We start from the raw sequence: 14224 nt of genomic DNA, 5'->3' as shown, positions 1-14224 counted from the left end.
CAACTTAACACCAAAAGGTGTTTTTCATTTTAGATTTATGTGCCCAAAACAAACCATATAGATGATTTTCTGACAGTAATCTTTGTGAATGAAATTTGAATTTGTTTTAGATTTGGAATGGAAATTTTCTGTAAAATATAACACATTTTATTCAGTGACCCATCACAGGGAAGAATTTGGACACCTGTGCGCTTATCAGTAGTAATTGTTTTACCTAAAGAAGATGGCTTGGAGAAACAGAGCGGAGTCCTGGTGCAGGAACCTGATCAATGAACTGTTGTGTAGACCGTCAGCAGCAAAATGTATTTTAGCCACCTAAAAAAAAGACTGATCTAAAAGAAATAATTATCAGTTTAAGTGTATTCTATATTTAGAATCTTCTCACTGCTTTACCTTGCTTGTCAGACAGCCTTTTCTGACAGGAAACCTCTGTTATAAAGGCCAAATACTGCTCTTTCCAAACCAACCAAACTCCATAGACAAAATCAGTAATTTTACCTCTCAGAACACTGGCATTGCAATGCTTCCACTGCCTTGATCTGTCTCTTTGTCTTTGTTATTGTGTGACTTCACTGTTAGTTTGGATTCGCTGACGTCACTCAGTATCACAAACAAACTAACAGATCGAGGCAGCAGTAGACCAGCAACTCTTGTGTCCTGAGGTAAAATACTGATTTTGCCAATGGAGTTTGGTTGGTTTGGAGAGAGCGCTATTTGGCATTTATAACTGCAGTTACCTGTCAGAAAAGGTTGTTTGACGGCGAGGATTTGTGGTGAAAATATTCTAAATATAGTACACTTAAGCAGATATTGTTTTTTAGGTGGACCTTTTTTAAGTGGTTAAAATATATTTTGTTACTGACGCTGTCCACAGCAGCACATTGTGTAGCTTTGAGTGCCATCTACTGCAGGTAATACACTGATTATTGATAAGTTCCTCATACAACCCTACTTCAAATGATCCAGACTATTAAAAATTAAGATGGTTGGTATATTATTAAAATAGTTTTTGTAGTCTTGCAGTAATTATGCTTCTCTGCATTGATCTGGATTGTTGTTTTCATGCACAGTGTGAGACAACCATTAGTTAATACTTGAACTGTTTTAAAGCTTAATTAGCTGGTTTGTCATTGACAGCAAATTCTTTAATCTAAATTTCTTATTTTTGAAGGTTCAGTTTCCTCTTTTAATCTTTATCCTTCTGCTGTTGAAAAAGTGATTTATTTCATCTTAAGGATCAATTAAGCTGTACCATAATCACATTTAATCTCAGATAAAGATGTTGAGCCATGTCTGCATCTATCAGCAGCTTTGTCCTTTTTTCCATAAGGACACCAGGAAATTGATTGGCATTCTCAAGTGGACAAACTAAACCATGTCTAGAAATTAAATGACCGAAAGACGTGTAATGGTGGTAAGGACAAGTGGGTAGCAGAAAGAGAGAGAGAGAGAGAGAGAAAGAAATAGACAGAAAGGGATGGAGAGGGAGGAATACACAAACAGGTTGCACTGGGGCCTGGGGAATAAGGGAGAGAGGGAGCGGAGAGCACGGAGAAAGAAAAATAAGATGGAGGGCCACGGGAAAAAAGCAAAAGCAGAAGAAGGTTTAACACAGAGCTTTTGCATCAGCATCATCACTACTACTGACTTTTAACATAATCCCACACACACACACACACACACACTCACAGGTGGTTAAACCTCAATTTTTACTCTGAGCCAAACAGCAAATGAGCGCTTTCATCCTCTCTTTCTTTTAGTCTGTCTTTAGCCAACTTCTTCCTCCCCTGTCTGGAAAGGTTTTAAGCATTTAGCTCTTGTCCTTCACTGATGCATCAATCTATCCAGCCTTTCATCCTTCTACACCTCTCTTTATGTCTCCCCCCCCAACCCCCTTTCCCCCCCCCCCCCCCCCCCCCCCCCCCCACCCCCTCAGTGTGATTACTTACCTAGAAAGAAGACGAAGTACACTCCATCTTGTTGTTTTATGTTCCCGGCAAATTTAGTCCTGCGTCTCCCTTCTCCACCCTCAACTCTCTTTCACTTTGTCTCCGTCTCTCTCACTCACTCTTCGTCACCCCTCCCTCCCTGAGCACCTCCCTCCGTCCCCCCTGACACCTCGCACTCTCCTCCTCCACTCTCCCCCTGTCAACTTACTCACCCTCCTTCCCCTCTCCCTCCCTTGCTCTGTATGTAGTTGTATAACTTATCACCCTGATCCCTTCCCCACACCGATAATTGGTGTGTGTCGGCAGCAGATGCTAGCACGCTTTATTTAGCTGCTCACCATTAACTATTCCAATTAGTCATCTAATACCAATAAGAAAAAGCAACTGTTAGCCTCCATGTATTCATCACCACAGGAGAAGGGAGCTGTGTGTGTGTGTGTGTGTTTGTTTTTGCCCGTGCAACAACTGTGGCCAGTGTGTGCACACACCTCAAACACACACACACACACACACACACACTCGATGTACACTCGACCGGGTATACATGTGGGTTTTAACAGATGGTGAAACACTTTCCCTCGAGTATCGACATTGCTCTCTCTTTCTCTCTCTCTCTATAATTAACTAGGTTTCAGTAACAAACCTTTGGGCTTTGCCGTTGCCATGGTTACCTAAACTCTGTCTCGATTGTCTGCATTGTGTGCCTGGCAAGTACACTGTATGTGCGATCGTGCACATGTCTTAGAGTTCACATCCCCTCTGTGTGTGCGTGCGCTTGTATATTTCTTTTGTGTGTGTGTGTGTGTGTGTGTGTCCGCGTGTCTGCGGCTGCATGATTGTGCATACACATGAGTGTTTGGTTGCTTTGATGCTTTTGTTTCACCGCAGGGCTCACAGCCTGCTCTCAAGCACCTATGTGTCTACACAGAGAACTGCAGTATTACATGGGATCATTGATAATTTATCACCAGTCTATTGTACCTTACATAAGACAATCTTAATAATTATATAATCCCATGAATAAAGATTACAAGCAAGATGAATTTAAAGTGGAGAGATAAAATAAAAATTAATTCTGTGCTGGTATCAGGGAAAGTAAAAGTTGAACTTGAATTTGAACTTGGCGCACCTTCTGTGGAAGGTAAAATAAAATGAGAGTAGGATGTGGGATTACAGCTTCTGAACTGCCTGGGCAGCCAACCATGTATATGATTATGAACTCATGTATAGTGTTCCTAGTACCTACTATAGCAAAAGTGCAGTATATTGTAACACCGCTGGAAGGGCAAGCAGTCAACCTTGCATTAGTGTTGGATAAATTTTTTAAGATGCTGCAGTGAAGTAAAGACAGTATAGACAGAGAGACGAGCATTGTTAAAGGATAACTTCGGTATTTCTTAACCTAGACCCTATTTTTCCACGTTTTTGTGTCTAAGTGATTAATGTTGACAACAATTTTTGAAACTGGGTATAGAGAATAATAATGCAATGATGTCACTTTTCCACTGGGACACGCCCCCTCAGTCAGACTGAATTGCAAAACATCCTGCAACATGGCTGCATTTAATAGAGGAAACTGCAAAACTCAATTATCTGCATAAATTAAAGGACTCAACAGTGATCCTTACAGCTTGTCAAAGACACAGGGGTTCATGGACAGGGACGTGTGTCTGAGAATCGGATTTCCTGACATTTATATGTGCCTGATTTTGATCCAACATCCCCGCCACAAATTGGCAACTGCAAATCTACATCTCGGTGCCTGAACTCAGCTGTTCCTGTGAATTGCAGTGGTCCATTCGCTTCTCCTTTCTTTAGCTTTTGGCAATTTGTAAAAAGGCCACTCAGAATATTTTCACATCTACCTCTGTGAATTAAGGGTTTATTACAACCAAACCAGAGATTGTTGTGATTGTTGGAACAGTAGAAAGATGAGCCAAGAAGTTTTTGGTGAGTTTTATTTTGTTTCTGTCGAGTTTGAAAGAAGACAATGACATTGATGAAATTACAGTTGAGTTAGTTTGGTGAGAACAATAAAGCAGCACAGTGTGGTTTTTTAAAAAAAAAAAACATATTGCTCTTTTGAAAAGTCTCTCTGTATGGATCCTTTCTATAATGTTGTCATACACTTATAAGGGGCATAAACAAGCTCTTTTAGTGAACTTAACCTTGATGGTGTGCACTTGTATGGAGGGATTATGTTATAGTTTAGTTTTACTTCTGTCAGGCTGCAGTACTCTCCCTCGGTATTGTTGTCCCCAATTGTCACTTAGACACAAAAACGTGGGAAAATAGGGTCCAGATAAGAAAATACTGAAGTAAACCTGCAAAGGTTCAGTATGCTTTAATTTAACTAGGTTGCACAACGTGTTTTCCAACCAGACAAGAGCTCAGTGTTGTTTGCCTGTCTTGATTAATCTGAGTGTACAAATGGGGAAAATGGTGCAGACTTTTGGACTGTCTCTCTGTGAAGACATTCACAGTGTTGGACTCAGTTGGACACATTACAGAAAGTAAAAAAAAAGAGCTTGAGAGAAAAAAGTTCAAATCCTGCCTACTTTCACACCTACGCACACCTGGCTAATTGCTTCTTGAAGTGGGCATTATTATCAATTTTGGACATTTACAAAAAATGTTAGATGCAGCCGCCCCAGACTGACGTCAGAAAGGTGTGTGTGGGGGGGTGAGGGGGTTTCAGACACTGTGAGGCCGTGTTTAGACCAACATTACCCCTCCTTGAAAAAAACAATACAGCCCTTTTGTTACTTTGAAAAAGGAGCAGGTGGCTCCGGCAAACAGTGGCAGTCGGACAAAACAGTTGAACTTGGCTCAACTTTACAGCTTCATCGAACAAGGTGCTGTGTTGGCTACTCAAACACATTTATGCCCACACTTACCCTGTAAGATTTGCTACATTTCTACGGTTTGCCTTCCTTTACTTGTCTTCTCAACTGCTGCCCAGTGCTTTGGTGTCTGACAAGCCTTTGAAGCGATGACACTATCACTGAAACTGGACTTCCTGGATCATAGCGTTTATTTTTCGAAGGGCTGTTTTCAGTCTTGAATGTTTGCGTAGACAATCCAACGAGCTCTTCATTTGAGGGCCATGACATACCATGTTTTGCTTTTTTATGTGTCTTTTATTCAGACTGATATTTATTCAAATTGATAAATATTTTTGCAATTTTGCAATTTTCAGCATTCAAATAACATAATTCCATGCATACCATTCTGCTGTTCTGGAGCCATTTTGGTGGCCACATTTGGTGCTATATTTTTCTTATTCCTGCTGATAGCTGTCCAAACACAGACAGTGTCCCCTCACTGAGACATTTTCAGCAGCTACAATGGAGCGTGATTGCAGAGAAAAAAAAAATTTCATCAATCTAAAACATCAGTTCCTGCCAGGCTTTGGTGTCATTCCCTCAGAAGGAAAAAGGGGACTTCTTTTTGCACACCATTCTGCAGCAGAATTACTGGGAGAAATCCATCACAGAGGAGGCAGAGATACAGATTTCTGCACTGATGAGAGCCTCAGTAATCAAGAAAGCAATAGAGCCATAAAACATGTTATGTTTTTCTTGACTGGAGGAACTATCGCTGTGTGAATGTGTTCTCTGTACTTTACGCAATGACATTATTATGGGAAATGTTGGACATCAACTGACATAGACAAGGCAGAAAGTAGGAGAGTGGGTGAGAAAATACATTTCCTGAAATCCATTGAACATCATAAACTGACATATAACAGTGAAAGCATCCTTGGGCGTACTTTTCATTCAAAGTGCACTGAAGGAACATCTTAGTGTTATTTTCATGATTCCCTGAATAAGATTTATCCACCTAGCACAGTAGTGAAACTGTGACAACCTTTTAGTCTCTGAGTGTGGCTGAGGCAACCGCTGATCCCAAATGACATCTGTCATCTACTCAGAATATTCCATGTTCCAAGTTAAAACACTGATAACATGCAATGAAAAACTACATTATTAGAGGTAAAATTACCACACCGTAGGTGTCAAATAAGAAACCTTTCTTTCTTTTCACCCCTCTGTAATGACTTTAAATGTCTGCGGCACCCTACATGTGGAGATGAAAGTAAAACCAGCTGCCAGTATGTACCTGGAGTCTGTTACACAAGCTTTTCAGAGATGTACATGTCAGTAAATGCAACAAGCAGGGACACTAAAACTACTGCAGTTCTTAGAAAGAGATTGGCTGTTATGAGGTAACAGCCAGGCAGTGTGCAAAAAAAAAAAAAAAAAAAAACTAGTGAAAGTTCAAATTTTACTAGCTACATTAGCATTGTTTTTCTGGCTGGTGAGTGACGTAAATCAACCATCCACTTTTAGCAGCATGTAGCTGGTGCTAATTGACCCTTCCTAAGTCCCGTCCTTCCTAAGTCTCAGCACAGATACGCTATGTGCTGCTAGGCTTCTCTTTGTTGAGTACAAAACCCAAATTTTGAAGTACTTAGAAGCAACAGGCTATATATAGTCACATTTAAGTAAGCTAATGTTAGCAAAATGCTAGCCAGCTATATAGATCAATTGTTAGCTAGCTAGTAACATCTGATAGTTAATGTTAGCAGAATCCAAGCTAAATAGCCAGCTAATCTACATCAATTGTTACCTAGCTAGGTATGTATGCTAGTTAATGTTAGCAAAATCCTAGCTAACTACCTAGCTAATCTATAGTAACCATTAGCTAGCTAGTTAGGTATCATCTTGTATGGAAACAGGAAAGGAGAGATTTGACCGAGGTTCTTTTGAGTGGCAAACATCTCAACAGTTATTGGAGTGCAGAGCAAAAAGGGGCGGGACTTAGGAGGGGTCTGCCGCCAGTTGTAACTGTTACCTAAGTAACTGGACCAATTAAAAAAAACAAAAACAAAAGGTAGCTTGATTATATATGTACATAATCTGTTTAGATTGAGCTGTAAAAGATGTTAGACCTGACATTTGATTTAAGTAAAGTAGTAAGTAAAGTTTTAAGAGTTACATGTATATTACACGCATCGACAAAAATTCCTCAGATAACAAAATGCAATGCTAATCTCACCACACTAGATAATCAAAGAGCACTGGTTAGTACTTACTGTGACACATATTTCTTTATGTTTGTATAATACACACAAAGTAAATACAATCAGTTGGAGATTTGTTGTTGTTGTTGTTGTTGTTGTTGTTGTTGTTGTTGTTGTTGTTGTGGCCACTGGCGACCCACCAGCAGTGAACCAACTCAAGTTTTGGTTCTGAATTTTTAAATTGCCCCAAGATGAAACTAACAAAAGACTGAGAGACTGAGAGAAAGAGGAATTCCAGATCCTTCTGCTACTTCAGCACCATGGACAGCTCCATGTATTGATCAGTACACAACACAGGTTGCCTGCCGACATGTCAGTGCTATGTTCAGGGCCTCAGATTCTAATCTGCACATCACACGCTCAGTCATCAATAAGTCAGGCAGACTAGACGAACATATTCAACTAAAAACATCTTTCTGCTACAAGGGGATGGAGACTGGCGATGGCAGGTTAACAAGAGGAAGCGCTTTGTTCATTTTGGATGGCATCCACCCTCATCTCCCCTCAAATCAAAAATCAAAAATTAGTCTACTGCCTTTATTTTTATAGGTTTGAAAGTTATGTTTAATATATCATTTTGTCCCCTAACACTGTTACTTCTGGCAGTTATATAGCTGCTTTGTGGCGCTACTGTGACTTACTGTTTGCATGCTTTATTGCTTCAGATTTAACAGCACAACAGATGTTTCCTCGAAACTCTGATTTACACTTTACTAAAGTCTGACTTGCTGCCTGACTTTCTGTTACCCAGTCTATAGTAAATCACTACTTTAAAACTAGTTGCGAAGAACCGAGGAAGGATTTTGCAGATACAAACTCACATTAGTGACTGATTTACAAATAGCTGGTGCATTTCAGCTGGACTCACCAGTTCACTCCACCACCACCAACACTGTGATAGCTGTGGTTTCGGTCCAGTGCAGCATCCCTCCTTCAAGCAGATTTGTCTTTCTTTAAAAAGGAAACCTTTCACCACTGAGGAGTTTTTGTTCTTATACGGCCTAGGGCGTATTAGTAAACATGGACGAATATTAACAAGACCCAGTATGTGATATAACTCTTATGTACAGCCTGCAGCTAATCAGCAGAGGATGAATGGGAGACATAATTGAGACATTTTATTTATCTTAGTTTTTACATCCGAATGAGCTTTATTTCAGTTCACTGTAAGATCTTAAACAAGCTGTGCACCTGAAATAATCTCACACTGTCACATTAGGTGACTGCCTTTTTTCAGTTCATACTGTACAGAGCTGTACATTTTCAGATATCCACTTTGGGAGATGTTAGTGAGACAGAAGTATAGTGTGTTTAAAGGCTGAAAATAAGTGGGTTTTACCATTAATGAGGCAGCGGGGGAAGGTGGAAATGTTGAAGAGGAGAGGATTCTTGAGAGGGAAAGACAGCTGTGGGATTTAATCTCTCTTCTTCCCTCTCTAAAATCAACTTGCCAGATACACTATCTGAGTGCGTACCCAATTGGCACAATGCCTACTGGCAAAGAGTAACTAAAATGAGAGACGTCCCCTGTGTGTTCTGACGTAACTTTGTAACGGTCGGAGAGAGATTATGTGCTTATCAGATTTTCCTAACATGGTCACAGCAACCAAAATTGGATCTCTTGAGCAGTGAAAGAATTGGAAAACATGATTTTTATGACTTTGTGGTCAGGTTAGATTTTTTCTGAGAGCACTGCAGATGTCCTCGGGCTAGCGCTGCTGACTCCACACGTTTATGGATATGCGGGTGAGAAAAACACTTGCATATCGCATATGTCAGAGGCATCCGCAGCCAGCCTTATCACACCGCCAGCAATTTACACTCTTTAAACACGTTCAAGTGGAGAAGGTAATGATTTTGGACACATTGGTCAGCCAGGCTACTCTGCTAATTCTCAACTTGCCTTGCTGGAAAAAGAGCTCATTATATTCAGAGAGGCTTGGGGAATAACTGATTACATGTGCTCCATTACAGTTATGGATTAAAAAAATACATAATCAGATTGCAGTTCCATTTAGTAAAAATGGGGATTATTAGTTTTGCCTTCATCTGTGAAAACGCTCTCATCATTTAAGGACTTGACATCTAATTTAAGTAAATATTTACAGTCAAGACCAACAGCTAATTTTTGCCGCACAGATGAGCCACAAGTGTTAGCAACACACACAGCTACATAGACCAGCTGCTAACATCAGCTACACAGAACAGCTGCTAATGTTAGCTACACAGAAATCCAACTAGCTAGTTAACCTGTCAGTATCTTCTACTACTGCTATTATTATTACAACTAGTGCTCCCACTACTGGCAGTACGCTGCGCCCTGTTTGTTTGGGGTAGGATTTTTTTTCTGCCCAGCAAAATATATATTAAAAAGTAATAAACTATATATTTTAAATAGATTTAGTTGAACTATCTCTGATTACAGTGTTATTTTATTTTAATTACTTATGAAGAAGCCCTCGAGGTATGTTTCACCTAGATGTACAAAATTCAGTGGGTTCAAATTTCCAAAGTCCAGATGTACAAAAAAAAAAAAAAAAAAAAAACTTTTGGAGCCATACCCTGAACCCAACAGGAAGTTGGCCAGTTTGAATTTTGTGAGCATTTTTTCTACATATTTTTTTTTACAATTTACAGGCATTGCACTTGAACTCCTCCGAATTATTCAAATTGACTTTAAATTTGGTCAGTTTAATCTCAAGATCCCAAACTCCACATGTTTGATGAGAGTCCCGGCCAGATGACATCTATATGCCAATATTCAGTCATAGTCAAAGCGCCAACTACTGGGCACAGGAAATTACATGTTCGATACTTAGATATGCTTCTCCTAGGTAGGTGACCATATCAACTTAAAGTCTAGTCAGAAAAGCTTTAAGGCCGTGAAGATGATTGTGTTGTGAAACTTGTGTTTTCATTGAACACTGTGTCTGTGGTGAGGCTGTGAATTTTGTAGTTTGTGAAGTTGTGTCAGATCTTTTCCAAATTTCACATGTTTGATAAAAGTCCAGTCCCGACGAGGCTAATACTGAATCATAGTCATAGCACCTCTTATTGCCAACAGGAAGTAAGTCTTGTGTAACACAAATAGTTCAACTGACGTGGAACTTACACTGTGTGGTCTACATTTGATATACAGCCACATAACATATATTTAGTCCATGTTCTCAAGCATATCTGCACTGGCAACAAAAGCCCAGTGAAGTCTAGTTTACACAGTTTACACACCATGTCTGCTGCTGCCAACAATGTGCGTGGGGTGCGAAAGGCACTAAATATGTATTTTAAACTTATTTAACTGAAATACTGCTCATCTCTGATTGTATTGTTATTTTATTTGAGCTACTTTAATCTTCTTGTTATCCAGGTATAAAGCAGTTGTTTGATTGACTTTTTTCATTTCTAAAAGATAAATTGAACCATATTGCCTGCCTGTTTCTTCTCACAGAGTTGTTTATTTTCCTTTGGACCGTAGCCTCAGCGTGAGTTTATTCATTAGCTTTGCAGGCAGTGAAGCTACTCGTTCTTATTGCGCAATGCGTCTCAGTCCTCATTGACGGGACTCGGAGCCTGCTGGTTCTCATTCTATCATCTAATCAGGGACTGAGTTACACCTGCAATGCCAGGTGAATGCAATTAACTCGCCGGTTGGCAAAACCAGCAGCACTGCGAGCCCCGAGGACTTGGATTGAGAACCGCTCTTGTTGAGAAACGCTGACACCAATAACAAATTATGTTCTGAAGGACAAATGCGGAGACACATTTTCCCCGCAGCAAGTAAATAAAAGGAAAAGCCTCAAGTTATTTTAGAACACAGAAGTTCACCCAATTAAATATAAAACTTGATTAAGTCTTGGGAGATCAGAGTTTGTGAACAGCACACCCACGCACACACACACACACACACGCACACACACACACACACACACAGTGCTGCAAATGAAGAGATGTTCTAAACTAAGCGGTTAATAAATGCAGTGATGAGGTCATGTAATGTTTTTTTTTTTAACACTGTGGTGAAAGGTCAAGGTAGTGCAGAGCCCAGTCTATGGCTACAAAATATTCTTAGTTTTACGTTGATTAGAAGGAGCCACATAGTGATTTTTCTTTCACAAAACAAGCAATCAAGACTCCAGATGCGGCCTTGAATTCATCTCTGGTCAGTATTGCATTTTCTATTAGTTTTTATTTGGGCTTCAACTAACAGTTTTCATTATTGATTAATTTGTTGATTATTTATTCAGCTTGAAAATATGCTCATCACAAGTTCTGAGAGCCCAGTGTGATGTCTTCAAATGTGTTATTTTTTCCGTCCAATAGTCCGAAAGCCAAAGATATTGAATTTTCAATTATACAAAACAGAAAAGCATAAAAAATAAAACACACACTTTTGAGGCGCTGGAACCAGGGAATGTCTGTTTTTTTTTTTCTTGAAAAATGATGTACATAGATTGGATGTTGTGAGAAAGATTTCTCTCTGTTGTGAAGAAATCAAAACTACAAATACAACTTTGACTTCAGCAGCGGTCGAGTGGTTGTGATCAGGATTGCAATTTTTATTTTATTCAGAAGTTTTGTTCCATTTCATTCAGTGTTTCCACTGGTCCTTAAAAAGTCTAGAATCCAATAATCAAAATTTTTAGCCTTAAAATGTCTGAAATACAGTTTTTACAGGTGATAAAAACATGAGCAAAGCCACCGGCAAATGCTTCTCATCACACAAGTTCTTACATTGCATTCATAATGGTATTAAAATGTTCTTAAAAAGTCTTAAATTTAACTTGTTGAAGCCTTCAGAAACCCTGTCATGTTGATTATTTATTTAGTTTTCATTCAATTTGTGAATAATGCAGATCACAAGTTCTCGGGGTGATATCTTCTGGATACCAGAATTTTAAACTTTGATTCAATATTAGTATAAAAATAACAAAATCACAGCAACAAGAGAAAAAGGATCTCAGGTACAAAATAGGGTCATGTTTTTCTTCTTTTTTTGAAATGAACCTGCAGACGGTGCTGGTACAGAAAAACTCACTGAATACTGTCTGGTTTTGCTGCCAGCCACATTTGAATGAGCACTTAGATCACTTTTCACGAGAGCTTCAGTACTTTTGATACTATGAAATATTAGTATTTTGTTGTTTTTAAACATGAGGTATTGAAAAAGTATTGATACTTTGATACTTTTCATGTCTTCTGATGTCTTGTTTTGTTGGACCAACAGTCCAAAACCCAAAGAATAATGAAGTCACACTAATGTAAAGCAACGTCTGAGATGCTGGAAGCAGAGAACATTATATAGTCAGTTTGATTCATAGATAAATTATTCCACCTCTAGTTGTGATGTTTTTAGTCTTTCTCATAAATATTTGCTCTGTCTCGTCTCTTTCAGCCAACAAGACTCTGCTCGGCGGAGGTGGAGGTAAGTCACAACCTGTCTCCTCCGTTGGTTGTGTGTGTTTGTGTGCTTGCCAAGCTACTTGTCGTTATTAATAGTACAGCTTTGTGGTGCAAATGGTCGTCTCTGGACACCAAATAATTTAAACTCGCGTTCTTTTAATCAGTGTAGTGTACCAGCTGAAGAGTGTGTGTGTATACGCGAGTGTTTTATGTGTCTGTCTGTATTTGTCTTTGTGTTTGGTAGCAGGTACCTCTTTGTTGTGGCAGGTGTTCACGGTGCGTTTTGCATGCTGCGCCGCGTCTGTCTGTCTGCCCGTGTTTCTGTGTGTGTGTGTGTGTGTGTGTGTGTGTGTGTGTGTGTACGCCCAGGTGCAAAGTCGATAGTTCATAATTTATGGGTGTGAAGTGCTGTGGAAATAAACAGTCATTTTTCAGTGTATTGTTGACTCAGTACTTTGCTGCGTGCGCGTGATGTTGGACGTCCATGCTCAATCGATACTCGTAATAAATCTGTACAACTAATGCGGCAGCCGCATTCACTAAAACATGTACACATGCACACACACACTCCAGTCCACCTGTGCGGGTGTGTTTGTTAATGCTTGCAAATTTGGGTGCCGAGTTTGCCTGTGGTTGTTTTCTTTTTCTTCATTTGAGCAAACAGCTTTAGCCTCTCAGACCAGCCCACTTCCATTTTCAACCTTTCAATTTGTATGCGTGTGTCCATTCATGTGTTTTTGCTTCATAGTCTCCATGGTGACGTACAGTTTCTTGTGGCACACCTGTATGTACATGTGTGCATGTGTATCTATATCAGTTCAAGGCATTGCATTTGCCTGCCTCCAGAAGTGCATTTGTTTGCCTGAAGTGTTCTGTTGAAGCAGTACGTCCTCAGCGTCCACACACACACACACACACACAGATGCGCTCCACCCTTTCTGATATACACCAGCTGAGCCTGGAGCCATAAAAATGGCCTGCACACACTCTTGTGTCCTGTGGCTTCACACGTGCATGCAGTCAGCTCGAGATCTACAGCGTCGTTTGATGTCGTCCTCAAGTCTCCGATGGCTCTACAAAGACAGATGGTTTCTGGAGAGGCCATGAACGTGTACATGCATCAGACCTCTGAAAGCATATTTATGTTGTTCGCTCTGTTTTAGTTATTTAAGGAAGAAATCTGTAATATATTTACTCTAATTTATTTTGAAATGACCCTGATATGCCATCAGACATCAAGGAAACGTGCAAAGTTGAAATATTCCCTTCTTTGACAAGCAACACTACAGCTGTCCTTTTAAAATTCTATTCCAGGCTGGAATAATTGTTTTACTTTGCTTGTTTCACAGTAATTAGACCTAAAATCACTGCAGAATGTTTGGTGAATGAGTTTGTGTTCATTCATGCACAATCAAAGACTAATCTCGAATCTTAAGCCAGGTTTAGTCATGTAAACTGGAATTAATCAATATGGAGATGATTGCTCATCCAAATTAAAGTAAATAAACAATAAGTTAGAGTACTGCTGGGACCCTAAGTATAAAAGAACGAGGGAAAACTGTTAAACGTCTGGTTGCTCTGTATTACTTAACAAAACCTTACATTGTTTCCTAGCTAGCTAAAGAGTTAAAAAAAAGAAAACAAAGTTGCTGTATTGTTTGCTAGCTTAATAAAAAAAAATAAATAAAATACGTGTTGCGTCATGATGGCTCTGCAAAGAAGCTTCAATTTCTCCTCCTATGAGAAAAACTTGTTGGCTGAAGTAAAACTAAAGTGTGTTGAACTTGTC

At 39.5% G+C, this 14224-nt stretch overlaps 2 protein-coding genes across 3 annotated transcripts in view; one reads left to right on the top strand and one right to left on the bottom strand.

The window, feature by feature from the left end:
• flrt1b (fibronectin leucine rich transmembrane protein 1b) overlaps positions 1 to 2024 on the bottom strand; it is a 46725-nt gene extending 44701 nt beyond the window's left edge. Inside the window, exon 1 of the mRNA XM_084718995.1 lies at positions 1950 to 2024. The gene's annotated coding sequence lies outside the window, so the exon portion shown is untranslated. The remainder of the gene's footprint in view (positions 1 to 1949) is intronic.
• Positions 1 to 14224, top strand: part of macrod1 (mono-ADP ribosylhydrolase 1) — a 173817-nt gene that overhangs the window by 85625 nt on the left and 73968 nt on the right. For both annotated transcript variants that reach the window (XM_084718996.1, XM_084718997.1), the window contains exon 4: positions 12428 to 12457. In XM_084718996.1, coding sequence (XP_084575122.1) covers positions 12428 to 12457 — 30 coding nt within the window. The remainder of the gene's footprint in view (positions 1 to 12427; positions 12458 to 14224) is intronic.

This window comes from Lutjanus erythropterus, chromosome 5, assembly GCF_056507025.1.
Source record: "Lutjanus erythropterus isolate fLutEry1 chromosome 5, fLutEry1.hap2, whole genome shotgun sequence".
In the NCBI taxonomy this organism is placed as follows: Eukaryota; Metazoa; Chordata; class Actinopteri; order Lutjaniformes; family Lutjanidae; genus Lutjanus; species Lutjanus erythropterus.
The sequence above is the reverse complement of the archived record's forward strand: the minus strand, read 5'-3'. Positions and strand labels throughout refer to the sequence as shown.